The sequence below is a fragment of the Neovison vison genome, chromosome 11 (assembly GCF_020171115.1).
Source record: "Neovison vison isolate M4711 chromosome 11, ASM_NN_V1, whole genome shotgun sequence".
Taxonomy (NCBI): domain Eukaryota; kingdom Metazoa; phylum Chordata; class Mammalia; order Carnivora; family Mustelidae; genus Neogale; species Neogale vison.
In genome coordinates this window covers 4269654-4296937 of record NC_058101.1, presented here as the reverse complement: position 1 = coordinate 4296937, position 27284 = coordinate 4269654, and the positions used below count along the sequence as shown (strand labels likewise).

At 36.7% G+C, this 27284-nt stretch overlaps 1 protein-coding gene across 1 annotated transcript in view; it reads left to right on the top strand.

The window, feature by feature from the left end:
* Nucleotides 1-27284, top strand: part of BMP2K (BMP2 inducible kinase) — a 121476-nt gene that overhangs the window by 52425 nt on the left and 41767 nt on the right. Inside the window, 4 exon segments of the mRNA XM_044225690.1 lie at nucleotides 10014-10156; nucleotides 12319-12440; nucleotides 14667-14748; nucleotides 18748-18880. Coding sequence (XP_044081625.1) covers nucleotides 10014-10156; nucleotides 12319-12440; nucleotides 14667-14748; nucleotides 18748-18880 — 480 coding nt within the window.

The following is a 27284-nucleotide window of genomic DNA, read 5'->3' as shown; positions in this document are numbered from 1 at the left end:
CTTTCCCTTTCCTTTTTTTTTTTTTTCCCTTACAAACTTCGTATCAATTCTTTTTTAAAAATCTTTTTAAATTTTCATCTTTTTTTTTTAAAGATGATTTTTTTTTTTAAGATTTTATTTATTTACGTGACAGACAGAGATCACAAGTAGGCAGAGAGGCAGAGAGAGAGGAGGAAGCAGGCTCCCTGCTGAGCAGAGAGCCCGATGTGGGGCTCAATCCCAGGACCTTGGGATCATGACCTGAGCCGAAAGCAAAGGCTTTAACCCACTGAGCCACCCAGGCGCCCCTTAAATTTTCATCTTTACAGTCATATTCCATCCCTTCATTGTATTTACCCTTATTTTTGTATATATATAGATTTTTCCCTCCTTAAAATTTCCTGCTTTAATATTTAAAATTAAATTTTAAAATTTACCCTTATTTTTATATATATAAATTTTCCCTTCTTAAAATTTTGGGAGGCAGTTTCTTCTAACAGACCAAAATACACCCAAAATTAAGTGTGTGGCTCTGTTCCATTCACCTGATCATATGTATATATATGTGTGTGTGTGTATTGTTTTTCCTTTCGTTTCCCTCTGGTTTCAGGTCTCTTCCGATTTGTTTAGTGTATATTTTTCTGGGGTCATTGTTACCCTTTTATCATTTTGTTCTCTCATTCATCTATTCATTCTCTGGACAAAGTGACAAAGTGGAAAAACTCACCTGAGAAAAAAGAACAAGAGGCAGTACCAACTGCTAGGGACCTAATCAGTACAGTCATTAGTAAAATGTCAGAATTAGAGCTCAGGATGACAGTTAATAAAGATACTAGCTGGGCTTGAAAAAAAGCATAGAAGATATTAAAGAATCCCTTTCTGGAGAAATAAAATAACTAAAATCTAACCAAGTTGAAATAAAAAAAGGTATTAATGAGGTGCAATCAAAATGGAGACTCTAACTGCTAGGATAAATGAGATAGAAGAGAGAATTAGTGATCTAGAAGAACAAATGATGGAAAATAGGGAAAATAAGAAAAAGAGATAAACAACTACTGGATCATGAGGAGGAGAATTTGGGAGATAAGAGACAGCATAAGACAAAATAATATTAGAATAATGGGATCCCAAAAGATGAATAAAGAGAGAGAGGGGAAGAAGGTATATTGGAGCAAATTATAGCAGAGAACTTCCCTAATTAGGGGATGGAAACAGGTATCAAAACCCCAGAGGCACAGAGAAACCCCCTCAAAATCAATAAAAAGAGTTCAGCACCCTGTCATCTAATAGTAAAACTTAAAAGTCTCAGAGACAAAGAAAAATCCTGAAAGCGGCTCGGGACGAGGTCAGTAACCTACAATAGTAGAAATATTAGATTGGCAGCAAACCTATCCACAGAGACCTGGCAGGCCAGAAAGGACTGGAGTAATATATTCAGAGGACAAAAGGAGAAAAATATGCAACCAAGAATACTATATCCAGCTAGGCTATCACTACGACAAACAAAAACTAAAAGAATTTGCAAACTCCAAAAGCAGCCATATAAGAAATATTGAAAGGGGTCCCCCAAGCAAAGAGAAAGCCCAAAAGTAACGTAGATCAGAAAGGAATGGAGACAGTGTGCAGTGACAGTCATCTTACAAGCAATACAATGGCACTAAATTCGTATCTTTCAACAGTACCCTGAATGTAAATGGGCTAAACGTCCCAATCAAAAGACACAGGGTATCAGAATGGATAAAAAAATAAGACCCATCAATATGCTGTCTGCAAGAGACTCATTTTAGACCCAAAGACAACTCCAGATTTAAAGTGAGGGGGTAGAAGAAAATTTGCCATGCTAACAAACATCAAAAGAAAGCTGGGGTGGCAATCCTTTTATCAGAGAAATTAGATTTTAAGCCAAAGCTATAATAAGAGATGAGGAAGGACACTATATCATGCTCAAAGGGTCTGTCCAACAAGAAGATTTAACAGTTTTAAATATCTGCGCCCCTAACATGGAAGCAGCCAGTTATATAAACCTATTAATAACAAAATCAAAGAAACACACCGACAATAATACAATAATAGCAGGGGAGTTTAACACCCCCCCCAATTGAAATGAACAGGTCTTAGAAGCTAAAGATCATCAAGGAAATAAAGGCTTTAAATGACATACTGGACCAGATGGACATCACAGATATATTCAGAACATTCCATCCCAAAGCAACAGCAACAGAACACACATTCTTCTCTAGTGCCTATGGAACATTCTCCAGAATAGATCACATCCTGGGTCACAAATCAGATGTCAGCTCGTTTTGGGGTCATTCCCTGCATATTTTCATTCCACAGTGCTTTGAGACTAGAACTCAATCCCAAGAGGAAACCTGGAAAGAACTCAAATACATGGAAGCTGTAGAGCATCCTATTAAAGAATGAATGGATCAACCAGGAAATTAAAGAAGAAATAAAAAAAAAAAATCAAAGGAACTAGGAGTTTATTCTTTGAAAGAATTAATAAGATTGGTAAACTCCTGGCCAGACTTTACCACAAAGAAAAGAGAAAGTACCTAAATTAATAATAAAATGAATGAAGGAGGAGAGCGGTCACAACCCTACACCAAAGAAATACAATTAGAAGAACATATTGTGAGCAAATTAGATAGTCTGGAAGAAATGGATACATTCCTAGAGACAAATAAACTACCAAAACTGAACCAGGAAGAAATAGAAAACCTGAACAAAGCCATAACCAGTAAGGAAATTAAAGAGTTATCAAAAATCTCCCAACACACAAGAACCCAGGACTAGATGGCTTCCCAGGGGAATTCTACCAAATGTTTAAAGAAGAATTAATACCTGTTTTCCTGAAACTGTTTTCAAAAAATAGAAATGGATGGAAAACTTCCAAATTAATTAGATGAGGCCAGCATTACTTTGATCCCAATAAAGGAGAATTAACTAATATCCCTGATGAACATGGATGCAAAAATTCTCACCAAAATACTAGCCAGTAGGATCCAACAGTACATTAAAAGGATTATTTACCATGACCAAGTGGGTTTTTTTCCTAGGCTGCAAGGTTGTTTCAACATCTGCACATGAATCAATGTGATACAATACATTAATAGAACAAGAACCCTTTGACAGTCTCAATAAATGAGAAAGTACAGCATCCTTTCTTCATCAAAGCTCTTCAAAGTGTAGGGATAGAGTGTACATATCTCAATATCATCAAAGCCATCTATGAAAACCCACAGCAAATATCATTCTCAATGGGCAAAAGCTGAGAACCTTTCGCCTAAGGTCAGGAACACAGCAGGGATGTCCACTATCACCACTGCTATTCAGCATAGTACTGGAAGTCCTAGCCTCAGCAATCAGACAACAAAAAGAAATAAGAGGCATCCAGATCGGCAAAGAAGTAGTCAAACTTTAACTCTTTGCAAATGATATGATTCTTTATGTGGAAAACCTGAAAAACTCCACTCCAAATCTGCTAGAACTTGTACAAGAATTCAGTACAGTGTCAGGATATAGAAATCAGTTGCACTTCTACACACCAACAAGACAGAAGAAAGAGAAATTTAAGGAGTCGATCCCATTTACAATTGCACCCCAAACCGTAAGACACCTAGGAATAAATCTAACCAAGGAGGCGAAGAATCTGTACTCAGAAACCTATAAAGTACTCATGAAAGAAATTGAGGAAGACACAAAGAAATGGAAAACCCTTCCATGCTCATGGATTGTAAGAAAAAATATTGTGACAATGTCTATGCTACCTAGAGCAGTCTATACATTTAATGTATCCCTATCAAAATACCATCAATTTTTTTCAAAGAAATGGAACAAATAATCCTAAAATTTATATGGAACCAGAAAAGACCCCAAATAGCCAGAGGAAGGTCAAAAAAGAAAACCAAAGTGGGCGGCATCTCAACTCAGACTTCAGTCTCTATTACAAAGCTGTCATCATCAAAACAGCATTGTACTGGCACAGAAACAGACATATAGATCAATGGAATAGAATAGAAAGCCCAGAAATGGACCCTCAACTCTATGGTCAACTAATCTTTGACAAAGCAGGAAAGAATGTCTAATGGAAAAAAAGACAGTCTTTTCAACAAATGGTGTTGGGAAAATTGGACAGTCACATGCAGAAGAATGAAACTGGACCATTTCCTTACACCACACACAAAAATAGACTCAAAATGGATGAGAGACCTCAGTGTGAGTCAGGAATCCATCAAAATCCTTGAGGAGAACACAGGCAGCAACCTCTTTGACCTCAGCCATAGCACTTTCTTCCTAGAATCATTACCAAAGGCAGGGGAAGCTAGGGCAAAAATGAACTATTGGGACTTCATCAAGATCAAAAGCTTTGGCACAGCAAAGGAAACAGTTAACAAAACCAAAAGACAACTGAAAGAATGGAAGAAGATATTCGCAAATGATGTATCAGATGAAGGGCTAATATCCAAAATCTGTATTGAATTTATCAAACTCAGGAGCCAGAGAATAGGTAATCCAATTAAGAAATAGGCAGAAGACATGAACCGACATTTTTCCAAAGACATTCAAATGGCCAGCAGACACATGGAAAAGTGCTCAACATCACTCAGCATCAGGGAAATACAAATCAAAATCACAGTGAGGTACCATCTCACGTCAGTTAGAATGGCTAAATTTAACAAGTTAGGAAAGGATAGGTGTTGGTGAGGATGTGGAAAAAGGGAAACCCTCCTACACTTTTGATGGGAATGCAAGCTGGTGCAGCCACTGTGGAAAGCAGTATGGAGGTTCCTCAAAAAGTTGAAAATAGAGCTACCCTGTGACCCAGCAATTGCACTATTGGGTACTTACCCTAAAGATACAAATGTGGTGATCGGAAGGGCCATGTGTACCTGGATGTTTATAGCAGCAATGTCCATAATAACTAAACTATGGAAAGAGCCTAGATGTCCATCAGCAGATGAATGGATAAAGAAGATGTAGTGTGTGTATACACACACACACACACACAATGGACTACTATGCAGTCATCAAAAAACTGAAATCTTGCCATTTACAATGATGTGGATGAAGTAGAGACAATTATGCTAAGTGAAATAAGTCGATCAGAGAAAGACAATTATATGATCTCACTGATAGGAGGAATTTGAGAAACAGGTCAGAGGATCATAGAGGAAGGGAGGGAAGAATGAAAAAAGATGAAGCCAGAGAGGGAGACAAATCACAAGAGACTCCTAATTTCAGGAAACAAATTTAGGGTTGCTGGAGGGGAGGTGTGTGGTTGGGTGTCCGGGTTACAGACACGGAGGAGGGTATGCGCTATGCTGAGTGCTGGGAATTGTAGTGTGAGTGTTACGGGTGTTGTGTGTTGTGTGAGACGGATGAATCACAGACCTGTATTCCTGAAAGAAATACTACATTTTATGTTAATAAAGAAAAAAAAAAAAGAGAAGATAATTGAATCTGGCATAATCGTAACATTGGGTGAGTTTAATTAGTAGTCATCCAGAAGACATTTTAAAAGGGAAACCAAATGAATTTCAGTTTTTTGGGGACACATTTTATTTTTTAATTTTTATTTTTAAATATTTATTTATTTGAGAGAGAGAGAGAGAGTCATGAGGAGATCACGACCCTGAGATCATGCCCTGAGCCAAAATCAGGAGTTGGACACTTAACTGAATGAGCCACCCAGGTGCTCCCGGGGACAAATTTTAAAGTAGGAGTATGACCTGAGATGTATTTTGAGGAAGACATGCTTTTGTGTTGTAAAAAATTAAATTTTTAAAATCTGGTTTGAATTAGCAAGCTGATTGACTTAAAATTTTTATTTTTATCAAAGTGTAATTCATATATATGTTTTAAAAAGTCAAAGGGTTTTGTTAAGTTGTGGCTAAATCATTATCCTCTTGCCCCATCCCTCTCCTCAGAGGCATTCACTTTAAAAATCCTTGAGATATTTCTCCTCATATTTACTTATAGATTTTTCCACTTAATTATGTAGAGGAGAATCTGTAGTTTTACTGAGATCCTTGGGGTATGAAAAAGAGGGAACTTAGAAAATTAGGGGAAGTGTGGGATTCTGGGCATGAGAACACTCTTGAATTAGTTTGCTAGCGCTCTTTCTGATTTTATGTTTTAGAAAGTATCTCCAAGTAAAGATGAGGATTTTACTGTTAGAATTTGTTTTTAGATAAATTAATAATTGGTGTTTAAATTATTTTGTCACTTAACTGTGATATGTAATAGTCTATAATTACATTTTCTTTCTTGTACTTTAAAATTCTTTTCCTGGAGTTAATAATTACTCCATTTTTCATTTGCCTAATTTCCTTCTCAATATATAACTATTTTAGCCTCACATTCCCCAAAGGAATTATAAATCTTTATACACAGTATGCTTAAACATTTAAATACTTGTGTCAATTTTAGTTTTTCTTCCCTAGAAACGTCCTTTTGGGAGACTTCAGTCCTGCGTAGTTTTGAGCAGCACTTAGCTGTCATTCTGGGAATTCCCTGTGTCTTCCTGTTGTGGGCTCCCTACTGCTCATGGCCTCTCTCCTTGTTTTTAACTACCTCCTTGGAAGAGAGTACGTTTTTCATTAGCTTTTTGATAATGGGTTATGGAGGGAAACATTTTTGAAACCTTGCATATATAGAAATATTTTTATTCTGCATCTATATTTAATTGTTAATTTCGCTGATGAAAGTGTTCTAGGTTGGAAATAATTTTGTTCTAGAATTCTGAAGGCTCTATTCCATTTTTTTCCCTAGTATTTGCTACTATTGAGAAACCTGATGCATTATGATTCTTCAGTCTTTTTTCCTTGGACAGTTAGGGTCTTCCCTTTATCTTCCAGCATTCTGAAATCTCAGATACATCGCCTTGGTTATGGGTCAATTTCGCTGTCTTTATTTCTTGGCAGTTTTTCCCTCTCCTTCATATTCTTTGTTCCTCTCTTTTTCTTCTCTTTTTACAAATTCTACTTGTGTTGGGAGCATTCCTTAAATATATCTTTCAGCTCCTCTATAGAATTTGGTGCTCTGTTATTTTTAATTTCCAGGAACTCTTCCTCTTCTCTCAACATTGTTCTTTGTTAAAATGCACCTTGCTCTTGTTTTAGGTGTAAATCTTTTGCTGTCTGTAGTTATTAATTAGAGTTTTTAAAAAGTTTTCTTCTGTTCCTTGTGTTTTTGTTTTTCTGATATTTTTCCTGTTTGTTATTACACCTTCTTTTCTATGTTAGAAGTTTTCTTCATATGTTTTATCAGCTAAGCTTACTGCATGTACTGTAGATCAGAATGTACCCTCTGAGTGGGTAATTACATCCTAGAGAAGGGATCCAGAGGCTATGAATAGAGCATGCTCAGTTCCTTTTTCTCAGATGAATCAATTAGATATGTTCCTTTTTTTCCCCCCCATGGGGAAAGAGAGAGTTTAATTATATTGCATAAAATTGTTTAAGAATGAAGGTACTTTTGGAAGGCAGTCAGTGTTACCAATATAGATCAGGTACATTGATTTTGATTAGGTAGGGATAAAACTTTTTAGGAAGTAGAAGAATGTGTTATGTAGCTGATATGCCCCATCATGGTTTCAGGTATGAAATGTTTGCAGTCATCTTTTGTAATCAATGTTAGATCTTTGTCGGTTCGTGATTTGAGACTGCTTCATTTGCTAATACTCTGATGTATGTAGGTTAAAGAGAGAGTACGTGCTTTAGGTAAAACTTCAGACTTCCAGAATCAGAGTTGAATTTGAACATATTTCTACTTTGTATGAAAAGAATGTTTAGGTGTGTGGGTAGCTTAGTCAGTTAAGTGCCTGATTCTTGATTTCCGCTTAGGTCTTGGTCTCAGGGTCCTGAGTTCAAGCCCCTTGTTGGACGGACTCCTCACTGGTGGCGGGTGTGGAGTCTACTTTGAAAGAGAGAGTGTGCGTGCACGCGCTTTTATTTCCAGGCGGGGTTTTACAGAATTTCCACGGATAATATACCTATTGGCTCTTACTTAATAACAAAACATCCCAAACTCAGTAGCAAAAAGCAGCAGTCACTTATTATTACTTGTGTAGCAGTGAGTCACCTGTTCCAGACTGCGCTGCTGGGACGGCGCTGTTGGTGGTGGCCGGGCTTGTGCGCGGGAGGGCGGTTTGCCGCTAGTGCGGTGACTCTGGTTCTTACGTTTCTCGGCCGTTTTCCTGGCACAGCAAGCTGTCCTGGGGACATTGTTCTGATACAGTGTGTATTCTTCTATATATACAAATAAACCTTTTAAAAAAAAAAATTTCTGAATCTGTTTTTTTTTTTTTTTTGTTTCTCATTAGAATAATCTTAACTTTAATTTTCAGGGTACTTTGATTTTGCATAATGAAATTTTATTTGTTTCTGCATTTGAAATGCAGCTCAAATACAGCTGTTAGCTTTTTTTGGGGACTTGCGGTCTGTGATTCAGGACCTCTGAATGGAAGAAAGAGAATTAACGTTTAAAATTTATTCTACTCGTTACACTGAAGGTTTGAAAGAGGATCTCAACTCTTGAAAGAGTTCAAGGTTATGATTTCTTCAGCTATGAAATATTTCAAGAATGTGAAAGAGCACCAATAAAATACTTTTCATCCTGTTTAGTTTTTGTTTAAAACAAGTTTCTGTCTAACACACAAAAGGATGGAGGAAATTGCTGCCTGGTCAGGTGCCTCAATCTTGAGATACTCTGAATAAATTGCAGCCAAATATACTTGATTGTTCTGAGAATTGGGGATTGATAGGTAAAATGTGATATTTTTTCTGCTTTAAAATTTTAAAAAGAAACCCATCTGTTTCAGAAAATATATTAGCATGCTCTTTGGACAGTAATAATAAAAGGAACAGGTGTGTATGCACCTTCTTGCCGATTACAAAGTAGTATTCATTTGTCTAGTCTTGTTAAAGGAAAGTTTCAAGTTAACGTAAGTTTGCCTTTTTAAATTCTCAAACTTATTTTTATTAGAATGCTTTCTGAATGAATTACATTTTTACTTGTGTTCTTAAATGATGGTAAGCTTTTTCTTAATAACTTAGAATTGCCGTTAGACTGTTGATTGTCTCGGTAAATGGAGGATATAAGCATCCTCTCAGGGCTTGTTGGTATGACTGTTGAGTTTAGTTGTTATTCTGCCCATTGTCTTTTACCTGAATTAGAGCACAAGCCTCTTAACCCGGCTCTCCATCTCTACTCTTGCGATTCCCCCATAATCAAGGAGATCCTTTAAAAAGGTAGAAGAGGTGGTTTCCCTGGTTGTCAAGATAAAATCCAAACTATGGCTGAGGGATGGCTGTGTTCCCGTGTCGCGTCACTCTGCCTCTTCTCAGCTTCGCAGACAGCCCTGCCTTGGCTTCAGGTTATTCAGGATTATCCAGCTCTTGTCCATACTGGAGGCATTTGTACACGTTGCTTATGGTTGCTAGCATGCTTTTTCTCACAGATCTCGGCCTGGTTGGTTCCTAATCATCCTACAGTCTCAACATAATATTACTTCCTCCGACATACCTCCTCTGACCCCTCTCCTCCCCATCCTCCTTCACCAATTTGAATTTAGGTTCCTCTCATGTTATCTTTATTGTATATAATTACATGTATTTATTTGTATATGGTTTATTGTTTATCTGTGCCTTTAGATTATACATTCCATAATAATCTAAACCTCGTTTTTGCTCACCACTGTTGATCCAGTGGCTCGCACAGTGTTGAAGAACTGTTTCTTCAGGTCCATGATGCCATCAATTATAAGTTATATCTTGATTTCAGAGATGTTAAAATCTTTAAAAATGACCAGTAGCATCTATTTTAAGATGTTTTCATTCCAGAGATGTAAAATATGAAAAAGTGCATGTCACTGAATCAATAGGATATGGTACAGAAAGGCTCCTTACATGAGCATTATGAAAAAGCCAGTTCCCCATTACCTGAGACAATATAGACATTTCTTAATTTCTTGATGGCAGTCTTTTTTTTTTACTAAAAGTATGTCTTCTCAAAATTTCTGTTTTGGTTAGCCGGGCAGGTAGTGAATCAGATGAATAAGAAGCTGCAGACAGGTTTTACGGAGGCAGAAGTGCTGCAGATACTCTGTGATACCTGCGAAGCTGTCGCAAGATTGCATCAGTGCAAGACTCCAATAATTCACCGGGATTTGAAGGTAGGAATTGTAGACTGTTACAGATGAATACGTTTTAAACTTTAGCATTGCAGTGTCTTGAACTATCTTCCTGTACACTGGGTTTTCTTACCAGCCCTGAGAAGGGTCTGTCCGTCCCAGGCTGTAGTTCCTGAGGCCAGAATAGAAACTGTGCTTTCCATGACCCTGAGGGCTTTTAGTATGGCTGTCGAAGGGGATGTTGTATCCTCTGCTCTGCTGCTGTCTTACATAGTGGGCTTCTAAAAGGTTTCTTGTGAGCAGAAATGTGAACTTCCGTGATGCAGGTTTATGTCCTTCTACGCTCTTCTCTCCCAGTTCAGCTCTCCTCCTGTTTCCTGTAATCCGTATTAAGCATCAGGATGCTTTCCAGAGATTTGGGAGGCAAACTTGAATGGGTCTTTTTACTCATTTATTTATAATTTACTATAGTTTTCTGTAATTTACTATAATTTGGTGGTGATTGTCTTTAAGGTCGTTTCATCTTGGCTTTTTCTGGGCTCTGATCTCTTGTATGGGGTACCCACTTGTTACACTGGAAAAAGTCCCCAAACGATTTAAATATTCCTGGTATCACATTTCTCAAAATATTATTGAATGTATCATTTAAAGCAATGGGTGTCTTCCTTGATGCCCACAAACACTAAGATTACAAAAATTTCTCTTCCCAAAACGCTGTATGCTCAGATATCCCATGGCTAAACTCTCACCCTGCTTCAGGTGTGCTCAGACCCTCTCCGTGGGTCCTGTCTTCTTCTGTCTTATTTACAGTTCCAGCCTAACAGTCCTGCTCTCTGCCCTGCCCTTTATTATTACTTGTTACCTTGGAAGGTGCTGTATAACTTGCTTATATGTTGTGCTTGTTGTTTACTTTCCGTTCTCTTCCACAGAATGTAAACTCCCATGTGGGCAGGGATTTTTCTCTTTTGTAGTGATATATCCAAGTACTTAAAATGGTGCCTGGCACATAGCCAGGGTCTCAATAAATATTTAATGAAGGAATGAATCCCAGTTCTGACTGATTATACAAAATTTATGCAAGGTGATAATAAAATCCTCTTAAGATATAAGAGAATAGAAGGTGTCATTTAAAATGCAGGTTGTTGGGGCGCCTGGGTGGCTCAGTGGGTTAAAGCCTCTGCTTTCGGCTCAGGTCATGATCCCAGGGTCCTGGGATCGAGCCCCTTTTGGCTCAGGTCATGATCTTGGAGTCCTGGGATCAAGCCCCACGTCGGGCTCTTTGCTCAGCGGGAAGCCTGTTTTGCTTTCTCTCTGCCTGCCTCTCTGCCTACTTGTGATCTCTGTCAAATAAATAAATAAAATTAAAAAAAAATGTAGGTTGTTAACCATGAAAGTGTCATTTAGGGAAACCTATAGTAATAGGATACAAATTTAAGCCAAGATTGAAATGCATGAGTGCAGACTTCTGTCCTTTTATTTAGTTAGCCAGTGTAGTTCATTTCAGTACTTTTGAATATGCGGTGTTTGTATTTTCCCTAATAATTTGGCACGACTTTGACACGTAAAGTCAAAACTGTTTTTTAGTTGAGCATTTTAGATAAAAATGGAATTAGAGGGGCACCTGGATGGCTCAGTCATTAAGTGCCTGCCTTCAGCTTGGGTCATGATCCCGGGTCCTGGGACTGAGCCCCTCATCGGGCTCCCTGCTCAGTGCGAAGTCTGCTTCTCCCACTCCCCCTGCTTGTGATCCCTTTCTCGCTCTCTCTCTCTGTCAAATAAATAAACAAAATCTTTTAAAAAAATGGAATTAGTAGTCAATCAGGTAGAATTTTAATTGTTTTTATGACTTGTCTATGATAAGCTGAAGTGTCAGAAAAAGAAAAATGGAGGTGCAGTATAGACTTCGACAGCTGCTAGTTCTCTTTCATAGAAGAGGTTTAAAGAGGATTTAAGGCTTCTTGGCCCCTGCAAAAATCATTCTGGGATGGGAAAAGTACTTCTTTTTTCTTAGTAAGAGGAACAGTAGACATAGTCAAGTTTATTTTTTGTCCGATTCATTTGTCCTTCCTCATAATTTATTTTATTACCTCCTGTGTCTCTCTCTATAAATGGCACAAACCTTTCAATGTTTATTTTGTAAAAACATGGTTGTAAAAACATAATTTCATTTTGAAAATACTACTAATTATTTATTTTTTCTGAAGGTAGAAAATATTTTGTTGAATGATAGTGGAAACTATGTACTTTGTGACTTTGGCAGTGCCACGAATAAATTTCTTAATCCGCAAAAAGATGGAGTTAATCTAGTAGAAGAAGAAATTAAAAAGTAAGTTTCTGTCTTTATTGTGCTTTGTCTCTTGAGAATTTTAGTTAAGTCTGTGGACCAGTTCTGCTAATACAAATTTTTTAGGTGCTCAATTTATAGATATCTTTAAAATATTTCTGTGCCATAGACATTGACTAATTTATGTCTGCTCTAGCTCAGTAGAAAATACATTTTACCATGCATACAGGTTTTCATGTACATTGTAAATATATTGATCTAGAAGTTTGTTAAGCTGTAGTAATTTGTGGAATCATTAAAGGGAGTTTTCAGTGATTCTTGAGTTCAGGTAAGCATATTTTTACTAATACTGAGGATTACTGCTTGTTAGGAAGACAGTTATTTGAAATGAGGAAGATTGACCTCTTAATGTGTTGAAAACTGTGTGGAAAACATGTTACTTTGTCGAAGTGTATTAGAAAGCTCTCTGGTAGAAATAGGTCATATCTGCTTTATGTTTTCTTAATTTTGTACATTCTGTGGTTGCTAGAGTATGAGTACCTGTAAGTACCTTTCCCTGACTTTTCTGTTTTCTAGTTTTAGACCATAGAACTGTTTGTAAATCTTAGATTACCTTAGTAAAATGATACAGAATGCCCAAAGATCTGTGAGAATAGGAATTTCTGTGTAGTTGTCTTTTCTAAGTTGTCTTTCTTCACTTCTCACAAATTCTCAGTTGTTTAAGACTAAGTGCTATCATTTGAACTGCAGTGTACATTTTGAAGTGACTCAAGGAGAGCTGATCTTACTGTGGCCCATTTGTATAACACTGTGGGTTTCTGGGCTGTGCATTGCTATTCAGGAAACTTAGCCTACGATGATCATATTAGATTCTGTAGAACTTAACTCCTTAGTAAACATGTAAATGTCCTGAGAACACAAGAATGATTACACAAGAATGAATTGGTTTCTTGGGGATCTATATATATCTATTTACATAAATATATATATTTTTATGTATATATATGTATATTTTATGTATATATACTTTATGTATATATTTTATTTTATGTAAATAGATATATATAGATCCCCAAGATATATACACACACACACACACACACACACGTGTGTGTGTGTATATATAAATACATATAATATAAAAATTAAAAAATTACTGGGTTGTGATATATAATGCCTGCTTTAGGATCTCTGAGTTGCTGAAAGTTTCATTTCTTGCTGTTGAGACGTTAGGTATAGTGGAATTCTGCAGTCAGGCTGAACGCAGGCTCGTGAGGCTCTTGTGCTTCGTGGCTCCGCTGAGGAGTTAATGGTCTAACCGTGTATTCAGCTGAAGGCGTTTGTTCAGGGCCTCCAGTGCAGTGGCCGCTGTGGTGGGTGCCGCAGCTTGGCAGTGAGCAGAAGCCCCGCCCTCATGCACTTTCTCTTCTGGTTTCTCTGGTTGCTCCTCTGTAGTGTCTCACCAGTCAGGGTGATTTTGAAAACATAAGATGATAGAATGTTGAGCCTTAAGATATTTCATATAAAACAAAACATATCAATACTCAAAACTGATCTTAAATTACCCATGATATAGGAAGTCCTTCCATTATCTAATAATTTCTGCCATGAAATTGAGTACTACTTCATTAAAATATTCTGTTCATAATGGATTTAGAATTTTTATATTGGTAACTATTTTTTCACAGTATCTTTTCATTCCAAGTAGCTTATGATGACAGTTCTAGAAGTGTTCTTAATTAGTGTAGTTAGGATTATGACAACTAGGTTACTTTTAAAACAATAATGATAAAAATAAACCTAAAGGAGATTGACTGCTATGTGCCAGGAATTATGTTAGAGCCATAAAAACAAACTCCTTAATAAACGTATAAATTAATTTTATGAGAGGGTAGCAATATTGTTTTTAATAGACTAAAATACTCTGATAAGAATAATTTTAGAGGCATATTATTTAAAATAAATTCAAAGAAAACTATATTTTCAATCCATTGTCTTTAAGATTTTTTATTAAAGAAAATTTTTTATATAATTAGACATGCTGTTGCACTTGTTGAATAAAAATGTTTATGTAGATGCTTTGTATTGTTAAATCTTGATGGACCTTATTGAGCTTTTTGAAAATATTATTTCTATATAATGTTATTGAGACTAAAAGTTTTTATAGTATTTTATATAGAAACAATGTAGTATCTATCTTTTTCTTTCTTTTTTTCTTTTCTTTTTTTATTTTTATATCTCCACTCCATTTCACTTATTTACTGCCAGGTATACAACTCTGTCATACAGAGCCCCTGAAATGATCAACCTTTATGGAGGGAAACCCATCACCACCAAGGCTGATATCTGGGTAAGGCCAAGAAAGGTTAACATTTTCTCTAACCAAATTAAAAAAAAAATCTGAGTTCAGTTGATTACTATCCCTTTGTCCCCCAAAAGGTATTTCATAATAAGTAGAAGAGAAGTGATAAATAGTAGAGCTGCTTATTGAGAAGAAGAAAACAAATAGAACATTTTATCTTCTTAATCATGAATTGGAAAGTTAGGTATAAAAAAGTAAATAAAGGACTTCCATATAATGTAACATTTCTACCACAGTATTTTTTAGAATTTATATTACATAGAATGTTAATATTTTTTTGATTGAACATAGGTTTGGTTGATTATGGAATGGAACAGCTGGTCATAACTCTTAAGTAGCTTTAGAAGTATTTTAGGATCTTTTTAATGGAAACTAACAGGAGTAAAACTTTTCTCTAATTAAAATCATACCATTGACTAACTTCTACAAATTAGGATCTTATCATTTAACATGTACAGTTGACCCTTGAACAACATGTGTTTGAACTGTGTGGGTCCACTTAATATGCAGGTTTTTAAAAATAAATATATTGGAAAACTTTTTGGAGGTGAAAAAACTTGCAGATGAACCACATAGCCTAGAAATACTGAAAATGTTAAGAAAAAGTTACCTATTATTGTAAGAATACAGTATATAATTTGTATTACAATATGTGTGTTAATTAACTATGTTATTGGTAAGACTTCTGGTCAATAGTAGGTTATTATTAGTTTCTGGAGGCGTCAAGTTAATGTGGATTTTCAACTGCATAGGAGGGTTGGTGCCTCTATACCCCGTGTTGTTCAAGGGTTAACTGTGTATCTGGGTTGAATTATTAAGATTAATCATGTTTCTGTATAATTGAACTTTATGTTAGAATGCCAACTCTTCTTTAGAACTTGTTTCATAAGGAAATATATTTTGGCTATATTTGATAAACTAGCTAAATATAAAACTATATTTTAAATGTAAATTCATTTAAATCAACAAAGATTTAGTCATATCTACCTCTAGTAACCATATTAGGGATGGAGGAAAAATATTCATTTGGAAATAGTTCTAGAGTTTACAAGAAAAGCCATGTTTGTTTTATTTTTGAACGTATTTAGAAAGTAGTAAAGCATAACGTGTGAAACCAAAAGAATATCTCCTTGGTCCTTTTCTCCTGACCTCCTCCTTATAGGGGTTTGCAAGGTAATAATAAGAGAGTGTCTTTGATATCCTTTCATCTGTTGTACTATATGCTTTTGCAGCAGTGATTCTTAAATCTTGTGGTAGTTGAATTTTTAACCATATGCCTAGTTGAATCAAACCTTGGGTAAGTTTGATTTAGTTAACTTGATAGCCGCTTGTAGATCACCAGCTTGTGTAATTCAAATTCAGTTTGCTTTTCTCAGCACTAATATTTGACCTTTTAAATGGCTTATAGTATAATGTACACAGCAAATCCAATCAGATCTTAATTTATAAAAAGGTATTAGAAGAGGTGGTTGTGGAAATCTTCTCTAGCCGAATTTTATGACGGCTGGTGAAATCCATGTCACCTAAGAGTATTTCAACAGCAGAGGAAACAACAGACAGCAGAGCTTAACTGCAGTTTGGAAATATCAAGGCTTGATTGGAAAAGAAGCAAGGAGTTTCTAAGCACGCGATATGTTACCCAGTATCTTAATAAAAAACGAGGGAAACCTTTCAGACTTCGTATGCGTGCCAGGCAGCATACTAAATTGTGATCAGTTTAAGCTTCATACAATTTATAGATCAGTATAGGGGTATTATTTCTGTAATGGATATCTGGAGATAGTTGTGGAGATACAGAGAGATTACCCAAAAATGAAAAAGAAGAAAAATTAATAGAAAATAGAATCTTATGTTTATATGCTAGTTAGAAATAAAATTTTAATTTTCATGATGCTGTTTTTTTCTTGTCTTAGCTCAGGTGCAGCAGAAGTATGTTACAACATTTTAGGAGTGAAGGAAAGAATATCCATAAAAAGATACTCAGTTCATGCTGGTTAAGAATTATATTTCTGATTCTATTTCAGGTAGTACTGATTCAGGGACTTATAATATTGAGGTTAAAGTATTCATTTAGCACTTTATATTTTGGGAAATTTTTTTTTTTTTTTGCTTGAAATTTTTCATTGTAGGTAATTTTCATCCTGAGAAGTAGAATGTTGATTTTATTAAGTATTAGGAAATTCAGTGACAGATGCTTCATATTATCTTTTAATAAGGAAAATTAAAGATGATGATACTTAGCTTCCAAAATCAGGTCATTTGTTTCCTCCTGTTTATTGAACAATTCTCATCAACAGAAGGATAAGGAGGAAAATGCATTTGGTTTGAAAAAATTAGGACACCTAGTTGTGTTCACACTGTGTGAAGCATAGTATTTTACGTTTTAGTTTTATGTGTTTTAAGTATACTGGCATTGCTGTCTGAAACTGTCGTCTGCAGACTCCTGCAACACTTACTCGAACAGAAGACACGTTGCTGAAGGTTTGATTTATAAGATAAAACTGGCGAAGATGCAGAACTCTCATATTTGACTGTCATCTGGGAAGGAGAAAGGTGTCATTTAATGTAGATATTACACCATTGGTAGAATTTTTTTTTAGTGCTATTAAGGAAGCCTACAGCTCAATTTGTTACATAAATGCCGAAAGTATCTCCCTTACAGAGAAAAGCATTATAAATATTTTTAAGTGACATGGGACTGGTTATTTCCATTCAGAATCTTTACCATTTCATTAATCATAGTAATGCTTTGAACTTACTAGAACTACTCTTCTAGGACTGAAATTTCTAGAACTTTTAAAACTTTAGTGTTAGAAGGCTGTTTTGAAACTAATCTTTTGTAAATATTGTTGAACTTACAAAGGTGTTTCTGCATATTATGATTTGCATGGTGGTCATAAAACTTAGCGTATTTGTTAGTTAAGCGCGCTACGTTGATGGGTGGAGAAAGTCCAGCAAAGGAGAGCTGATAGGGTAGGGCCGAATCTCAGTATTCCTGATGGAGTTGCGCACTGCCTGTTGGAGAATTTTATTACAGTCTTTTTAGAATTAGAAATATCTTTTACACTCTTAAAGGTTGAGGTGATATTTTTTATAGCAACAACATGATTTCTTGAGCCAAAAATCATTTTATTACTGCCCTTTTTTTTTTTTTAACATTACTGCTTTTTAGGTTTGAGCTGTTAGCAGCTCGGTAGCTAGGAATTTCCTGTGCTGCTTTTCAGAATGCAGTTTGTGTTGTTTTCGGGTGTTTTGTCCTCATTGTCAGCAAGCAGATTTATTGGTGCTGTGCTGTCTAGGAAGCCATGCGCGTGAAGCGGACAGAGCCCTTCCTTTGCGAATTTTCTTACAGATTAGCCAAGTACAAATATGAAGAGTATGTTTAAAATAAAAATTTTGGGGTTATATGTGGAAGCAGAGACGTCATTTTTATGATATGAAATAATGACATGTTGAGTGAATAATCAATAAAACCGTATTGATGGTTGTCTGATAAATTTAACTGTGCTGGCTAGCTCATATTTGGAACCTCAGGATTTTAAAACATGTTTTACAGTGTTGTTGTTGTTTTTTTTAAAGTTTATTAGAAGAAGCCTTGTGATTACTTTGTTGGTTATATGCTAGTTTTATGCTGAATATATTTTTTTCTTGTGAAGGAAATAAAAATACAATTTTTTTCCCCAAAGGCAGCCAGCTAGTTCCAGTTTTAGTTACATCATTCATGATTTAGAGTTCAATGATAGCTTTAATGCAGCCAACTAACCACAGATGTGATAGAAAAATACGAGAGTGATACAGTTAAATATCTTTTCAGAAATTAAGCACATAAATTGGTTTAAGCAGTAATTTGTGAAAAGAGTGATCCATTATTAGAAACATTAGACTTTTGTTTTTTTAGTAACATTTAGATTTTGGTCTGGGATTGTGTTTTTGTCTTGTGGTTGATTACTGGAGCTCTGATGATATTCATACTTGTTTGTTTTGCAGGCACTGGGGTGTTTACTGTATAAACTTTGTTTCTTCACTCTTCCTTTTGGTGAGAGTCAGGTTGCTATCTGTGATGGCAGCTTCACCATCCCAGACGATTCTCGCTACTCCCAGAATATACATTGCTTGATAAGTAAGTACTTGGAAAGATTTATGAAAGAATCATAAGATACTGTACTTAAGGGTGGGCAGTTTACATCTCTTTACCTAAGCCTAGTCTTTTAATTTCGTGTATTATAATTTTGTGAAACTGTTGTAAAGAAAAACATGAAAAAATATTTACAGGACTTTTATAGGAACGAAAGCAGCATAATTACTGATTAGTGCATGGATATTTTTAAGCCCCCTAGATAAGCTTTTGTAGAACTAGAGATTATGTAATTAAGGAAGCTCGAATTTCTGGGAAAACTTAGAGTAAAACATTTAATTGCTCAGTCTTTGCTTTTTGAAATCTAAATATCCAGATCTGTTGCCCTTTTGTATCAAAGTGTTACCGGTTGTAGACTGTAGCTTATTTGGCCAGCCTTTTAAATAGTTATTCTTGATTGATTATAAAACGTTTATTGGAAAACAACCTAAGTGTAGTATCAAGGAGGAGTAGACCTATGGGCCCCTGACTCCGAAAGAATGCCTCTGTTTTCCTTCTAGCCTCCGTTAAGAGATTTTTCTTCTTTTGGATGGTGTTATAATTTAATTTTTTATATTCATACATGGCAAAATTTCTTGAAAAGGTGATTGAGGGTGGGGAGGATGGCTATCAGATATTAAAATTAAAATATTGCGAAGCTGCAGTATTTAAACAGCACCTCTCACCATTGTTTTAATTAAAATGTTTCTAGCAAGTCTCATCTCTTTTTTGCATTTTAAACATCCTCTGTCATAGCCTCCAGCCACACAGATCAGTGCAATAGAAAAGAGGGCTAATCTAAACGTAGTTGATGTTTTCTATTATAAAGATGGTCATTCAACTCAATGGGAAGAATTAGATGGAAGTACAAAAAATTATTAGGCATTTGTGGACAAAAAAAAAACAAGCTGAAAATCTACCTCAGACTTTATGCTAAAAGTTCAAATAAATCAAAGACCTGAATATAAAAAATAAAGTTAAATGTACTTGAAGAAAATAGGCTTGAATTTATTGATAACATTGGAGTGGGTAGTCTATAGGTATTAGACCTCAGAAACTAGGAAAGAAAAGATGAATCCATTACATATAGGTTTAAACCATTAAAAGTACCCCCCCTCCAAAAAAAACCCTATTAATCCCAGCATAAAGTCAAATAATAAATTGGGAAAAGATATTTGTTACACATCTGAGAAATGGCTAACTTCTGTAATCTATAAGGCTCATGTAAATCAAAAAGAAAAGGACAAACACTTTAGTAGAAAAGTGGTCAAGAGAAAACGGATGGTAAAACAATAGCTAGACTTGCTTTGCAAGCTTATTTAAAGAATAACCTTTTTATTTATGTGGATTTGTTCAAACATGTTCAGAATTGGAGACGTATGTCAGTTGAACACAAACTTAACATTGCTTCATGTGGATTTGTTTTCCTAGGCAAAGGGAACCAGAGTAACTGGATAGGGTAGGTGGTGGTATAATTTATAGGGGAAAGCACGTAGCCCTAAGCTTTGCTGCTGTGCTGCCGGTGTGAAGACTTTTAGCTCTCACTGGAGAGCATTAAATACCAGTGTTTGTACCTGGGATCTTCTTCACAGAGAGATCCACCTTTATTTCCTGTGGCTCCCTACTAACGGGTGCCCCCTGGATAGTACCCGTGCTGGCTGAGAGTTCCATTTTTATCTTTATTGGTTAGCACTTACCAGTCTTATTTTGATGAGTTTTCGTATCCTTGCGGCAGCTTCCAGTCAAATTACCTTCCCAGGTGCCCGTTACCTTCCCAGGTGCCCGTTACGGTTTTTGTCAGTGCTGCGGTTGACGACGTCGTGTAGTTTTTCAGGGGTCTGACCCAGCTCTGTTTTTCCCATTATCCCTGTTATTTTTAGCCTGCCATTTTACAGAATGTGATTTTTTTAAAAAAGCAAATATACCTTTAGATTGTATCTGAATAAACATAGACTCATAACCCCCTCTCTTCAGTTGCTTGCCTCCTTCATTGTCCAGAAGTTAGGGCATTAAAAGCATGATAGAACTCTGATGGGAATGCTCCCAGAATGATTGAGGGTTTTACTTTGGCTCTTGTGTGTTCTGGCTAATTGAAGTTTAACCTTTTATTGAGGTCCTTGTACTTCACTGTAACAGTGACTAAAGTTTTGTTGCTGAGTATAATGTTTTTATTACGACTGAACTGAGGGTTTTGTTGGGGACCTTTCAGTGTCATAGAAACTCTGAATATTCTCAGTGGACAATGCTGATTGAGAGACTGGACAGTATATACCCTGATTAGTGATTTAATTTGCTTATAGTAATGAGACCTTATTTTCTTGAGTTACTTTTTTTTCCCCCTCGCTGTGTATGTGAGTAGGGGTGTTTGTGTGTAATGGGAAGGTGGAAAAGCTAAACACTTTCGATAATTTTAGGATCTGATTGGACTCTACCTAGTTCGTTGATGCTTAACTGTTTTTCATATGCTTCCGTTATTTTCCAATAAATGTGTAGCTTTTAGTTTTTATCAATGATAATATAATTTTGACCATCTGTTAATGTCTTTGAACTTATATCAGAGAGGCGAACAAAACAGTCGAATAAAATAAAAGCATTCAATTAAATGTTGGTGTTTTATTTCCTGTGAAAGGGTTTTTATGGATTTTACTTTTTAAATATTGCCTTGAGTAATAAAAGCTTAACAAAGTAGAGATTTTTAAAACAAGAACATACCTACAATGCAGTGTTTTTTAGAAAACACTTAGATTCTTTGCAATTTTATTCTTTACGTTTTTTCATATGCGACCTTGCCTGTTTTCTGCCATCCCACTTAGGTTTCTCTCTCTGCTTAAAAAAAAAAACAAAAAACAAAACATAAAACGATGTTGTGTATTTATTTGAGAGAGAGAGACAGTGAGAGACGGAACACAAGCCAAGGGAAACTGGAGAGGGAGAAGACAGACACCCCCCCCCCCACCCAACCCTGAGCAGGGAGCCTGATGTGGGGCTCAATCCCAGGACCCTGGGATCAGGACCTGAGCCAAACGCAGATGCTTAACAGCTGAGTCACCCGGGCACCCCTCTCTCTGTTTTTATAATATATAATGAGTAATCTTCATTAAATTGGGAATTGCCTAGTTGTTCTCATAGTTTTTGAAGGTGAAATATTTTATTGGCAGTTATTCATGCAATGTAGTTGCCTCCACACCCTACATCAAGAACTAATGATGTCTGTGCTCGCTAATTGAACATAATAATAAAAAGATAAATGAAAACATTTATCTTTTTAGTATTAACACTTTTACTAATGCATCTATTTTCTATGACTCAGGACTTTTGAAATGGCTATGCCTGATCTTTGTTAAAATTATATGGCTTGTGATTACATAAGAATTTGCAAATACTTTCAATTATCACCAATTTTGTTAAGGGTAATTATTATTACCTACTGTCCATAAATCTCAGTTTAACTAATTTTTTTTTAAAGATTTTATTTATTTATTTGACAGACAGAGATCACAAGTAGGTAGAGAGGCAGGCAGAGAGAGAGGCGGAAGCAGGCTCCCTGCTGAGCAGAGAGCCCGATGTGGGGCTTCATTCCAGGACTTGGGGTCATGATCTGAGCTGAAGGCAGAGGCTCAACCCACTGAGCCATCCAGGCGCCCCAATAAATCTCAGTTTAACTATTAATTTCATTATGTTTTCCTGCTTCTTAAAAGTAGCAGAATCAATTACTCAGAATTTTTCTTCTGAGCTTCTGTTAACTTTCCCAGTAGACAAATAATGGAGGTGAATTGAGGGATGAGGAGAGAAGCATTTTCATGATGGATCCAAGAGTTGAAGAGAACTTACAGAGTGTTTAGAGGAGAACTAATGGGCTTGCTGAATATGACGATGAATGGACAAAGGGCTGGCTGCCTTACCTTCCTTTTAGCATCTGGGTTGTAAGGTGGTTAAGGTAGTATGTTGTAGAGGTTAAGAACAAAGCCTTGAGCCAGAGGGCCTGGGCTCACATCTGCTCTGCCACTTACTTGGTCCAGAACATTGGGCACCTCCATTTTTCCTAATCACATTTTTAAACTGACCATATTCAAAGTACCTGCCTCTTAAAGGTTATTGTGAGAATTAAATGAATTATGGAAAAATACTTCTTAGCATGTGTATGTGTTCAGTAAGAGATGGCCTTTAATACTACCATCATAACTACTATAATAACCACCATTACTGCTGATATCATTGTTACAATTCTTCCTAGTTAACTGAGGTTTTGATTTTCTGGGTAAGGGGCAGGGCATTTACTTTCAGAAACTCATTAGAATGTATTTCCTCAGAGATTTCTTTGGATGCTATAAAGCAGAGCTTGGCCTTGCAGATTAATGGTGGCTGTACCAAAAGCTTACTGTAAGTTAGATGCTCAAGAACACACTGTTAAATGTAACTACTAAGTTTTTTTCTCACTGCTTGCTTTGTGCAGTGATTTATACAAACAGCAGGAAAAGCTTTGTTTTTCTTACTTTTGGGTCTACTCAGTTGCTTTGTGGTTCTGTATCTTTGCTTTTTGCAGCTCATCTATTGGGCTTAATTTTTTTTCTTGAAATATGGTTGACATGCAATATTATATTAATTCCAGATGTATAATGTAATGATTTGATGCATGTATATATGGTGAAATGATCACCACAGTAAGTCTAGGTAACATGTATCACCTCACATAGTTTACCCCCGACTCCCGGGGACGAGAACCTTTAAGACTCTTATTAGCAACTTTCAAATATACAGTACAGTATTATTAACTACAGTCACTGTGCTGTGTACAGTATGTGTCCAGAACTTACTTTCACAGTAACTGGAAGGTATGTTTGACCACCTTCACCCTTCACCTGTTTTGGCCACCCCTCCCCTTTCCTCACCTCTGGCAACCACTGATCTGTTCTCCGTATTTATGAGTTTGTTTCTCTCTTCCCCTCTCCCTCCCTCCCTTCCTTCCTCCACATATAAGTGAGATCATACAGTATTTGTCTTTCTTTGTCTTATTTCACTTAGCATAATGCCCTCAGGTCCATCCATGACAAGATTTTCTTTCTTTTTAATAGCCAAATAATGTAAGGGAGAGCGAGTGAGTGAGTGTGTGTGTGTGTGTGTGTGTTATATTTTTTTTATTCACCCGTCAGTGGACACTTAGCTTGCTTATATTTTAAGTAATGCTGCACTAACCATAGGGGTGCAGATATTTTTTTTTTTTAAGATTTTGTTTATTTATTAGAAAGAACAAGAACACGAGAGCAGGGGATGGGCAAAGAGAGAGGGAGAAGCAGACTCCCCACTCAGCAGGGAGCCCGATGCAGGACCCTGGGATCATGACCTGAGCTGAAGGCAGACACTTAGCCCACTGAGCCACGTGGACGCCCCATGCAGATAGCTTTCGGAGCTGCTTTTGTTTTCTTTGGGTGAATACCTGGAAGTGGACTCGCTGGGTGATAGGGTAGTTCCGCTCGTCATGTTCCCGAGAGCCTCCGTACGGTTTCCCCGAGCGGCTGTTCAGTTGGCCTGCTCACGCCCCCTGCCCAGACGATTCCTTTTCTCCATGTCCCCACCAAGACTTGTTACTTCTTATCATTTTAATAGTAAATGAATTTATTTTAATACCTATTTCCTGTGGGAAACCAGGAACTCACTTGTTTGTTTAATACATTTAAAATTTATTATGGAAGCAAGAAATACACAAATAGAGGCAGAACAGTGAATTGTGTACCCATCCCCAGCTTCAGTAATTACTAACTCATGGTCAGTCTTTTCGTCTGTAGCCTCACCCACTCTTTTTTATATTATTTTTGAAAATAATCTTGGACATTTTGCTGTACCTTTGGAAAGAAATCAGCGACTAAGGGAGGAGTTCCTTGGAGGTTTCCAGTCATTGCTGCTGGGTCGCCTCTTGGGGAGGTGTAGAGAGGGCTCTGATCCATGACGTCTGGGGGGGCTAGCAGGACTCCCCCAGATACAGTAACCGGGCATATTGGTAGTGCCCTTTTAGTGTTTAGGTTATTTATGATTGAACACGGTCATTACTGATTATTAAATTTGGTTTCATTCCAGCAGTCCGTGGAGTAAGTTATATAGGATCCGTATACTTAACATGCAAGTTTCTAATACAGATGGTTCTGCTTATTATGGTTTTTCAACTTTACGATGATGTGAAAGCTATACACATGCAGTTGAAACCATATTTTGAGTCTTGAATTTTCATCTTTCCTCGGCTAGTGGTGTGCAGTGCGCTAACTCTCTCGTGATGCCAGGGGGCCGCGCTGCGCTTGAGCGCTCAGTCGCTGCCTGGCTCATGGGTGCACGATGATGCTCTCGAGCATTCTGTGCCCATGTGGTCACTTTTTCCATTTCAAGTACAGTATTCAGCAAGTTACATGCGGTACTCACACTTTACTGTAAAATGGACATCGTGTTAGATGATTTTGTGCAACTGCAGGCTAACGGTAGGCGTTCTGAGCGCGTCCAAGGTAGGCTAGCCTACGTTCAGTAGGTTAGGCGCATTAAAGGTATTTTTGACCTACAGTATTTTTAATTTATAATAGGTTTATTGGGATGTAACCCCATCATAAGTCGAGTGGGATCTGTAATAATTTCCACAGGCTAACAGATAAAAATGTTAATGTTAATGTTTAATGTTAATGTTTAAGTTAATGCTTAAAGTATTGATAGTTGTAAAACCAGAGTAGGTGTTCTCTTTTTAGGTGTATTACTGTAAGGATAGTAATAAATAGAAGTCTTTGGGAAGGAAAAAATTTCTTCATGAAAGGAAAACAATTTAACAACATTTTAGGCAGAAAAATTCTTTAAGACCTCTGTTCAAAGTATTTTCCTGTTAAATTTGTTGAGCTATCAGAGAGGCTGGTTTGGCTTTTACTTAGGCCCAGGGATGGATCTTTCATTTTGTATAACTTGAATGGGAACCCCTTTATGTAACTTTTGGCTTAAGTCCTTAGTGAAGCTGTAGTGTTAACTTGGTCACTGCCGCAGGGGCCGCAGCCCCTTAAACAGCTCTTTCTGTTGGCATAGGCATGGATGTTTTACTTTCCTCTACACTTAGTTATAAATGTAACCATTTCAGCTGCCTTGGGCAAGTGTTTCAATTTTTATTTTTTTTTTTAAAGATTTTGTTTGAGACAGTGCACGCCCAGGTCAGCCGCCTTGGGCAAGTGTTTCAGTTTTTATTTTTTTAAAAGATTTTGTTTGAGACAGTGCACGCCCAGGAGCGTGAGCAGCGCTGGATGGGTGGGAGGCAGAGGGAGAAGCGATTTCCCGCTGAGCAGGGAGCCCAGTGCTGCGCTCGATCCCAGGACTCTGAGATCATGACCTGAGCCGAAGGCAGACTGAGCCACCCAGGTGCCCCACAAGTGTTTTCTAATAAGCTATGTCTGATACCTTAGTTGGAAATAGGTTTAATTATACACTACCTTCAGTGCTGAGACATTTTGTTTTCTTGGGTTATGTAAGTGGTGTTTGTATCAACAGGAAGATTCACACAATTAGGAGCAGAGAAATAGCCTTTCATTTCTATGTGGCCGATGTTTTAAAAGTTGATCTTACATTTTCAGTAGAATCAAGGTCAATGGGACTGTCTCATGATGATTCACATGATCACTTTAAATTGGGTAAACAAGGGTGTATTCTAATTTCTCTGCCTTTTTTTTTTTAAATGAATTTAAACACTTCTGGATGAACTAGACACATGTATTTCTTTTTTTTTTTTTAATTTTTTTTTTTATTTATTTATTTGAGAGAGAGAGAGACAGTGAGAGAGAGCATGAGCGAGGAGAAGGTCAGAGAGTGAAGCAGACTCCCCATGGAGCTGGGAGCCTGATGCGGGACTCGATCCCGGGACTCCAGGATCACGCCCTGAGCCGGAGGCAGTCGTCCAACCAACTGAGCCACCCAGGCGTCCCAACACATGTATTTCTTAATCCGTTCTTTCAGGAGCATATTTTTATGGGTGATACGGTTTTATTGTCTTTGAAGTCGGAGTTAATAGAACACTAGACTTGAGGTTTAATTATTATGAGAGAAAATGGGCAAACTACTTAAAAACTGAGGTTGTCACTCTTGGCAGATGTGTCTCGGTGTTCAGCTGGATTAGAGCTGTTAACCTCTGTACTCCAGTTATTGAGGAGTACATTTTGCAGCATACGGTCCTCTCAGACAGTTTGGGAAGTCATATTATTTAAATTAAATGCTTCATGGTGCCTTATTGAGTGCTTTTCCTTTTTTCTTTTTTAATGGCTGGTAATATCCAATATAAAAATATTCAGAGATAAAAATGTAGCCATGTTTTTCCTATGGATTTCAGCCTCCTCATACTTTTGAATTAGAACCAAATCAGAGGGACACAGGAGCTCAATCAGATAAAACTGTCGACATGAAT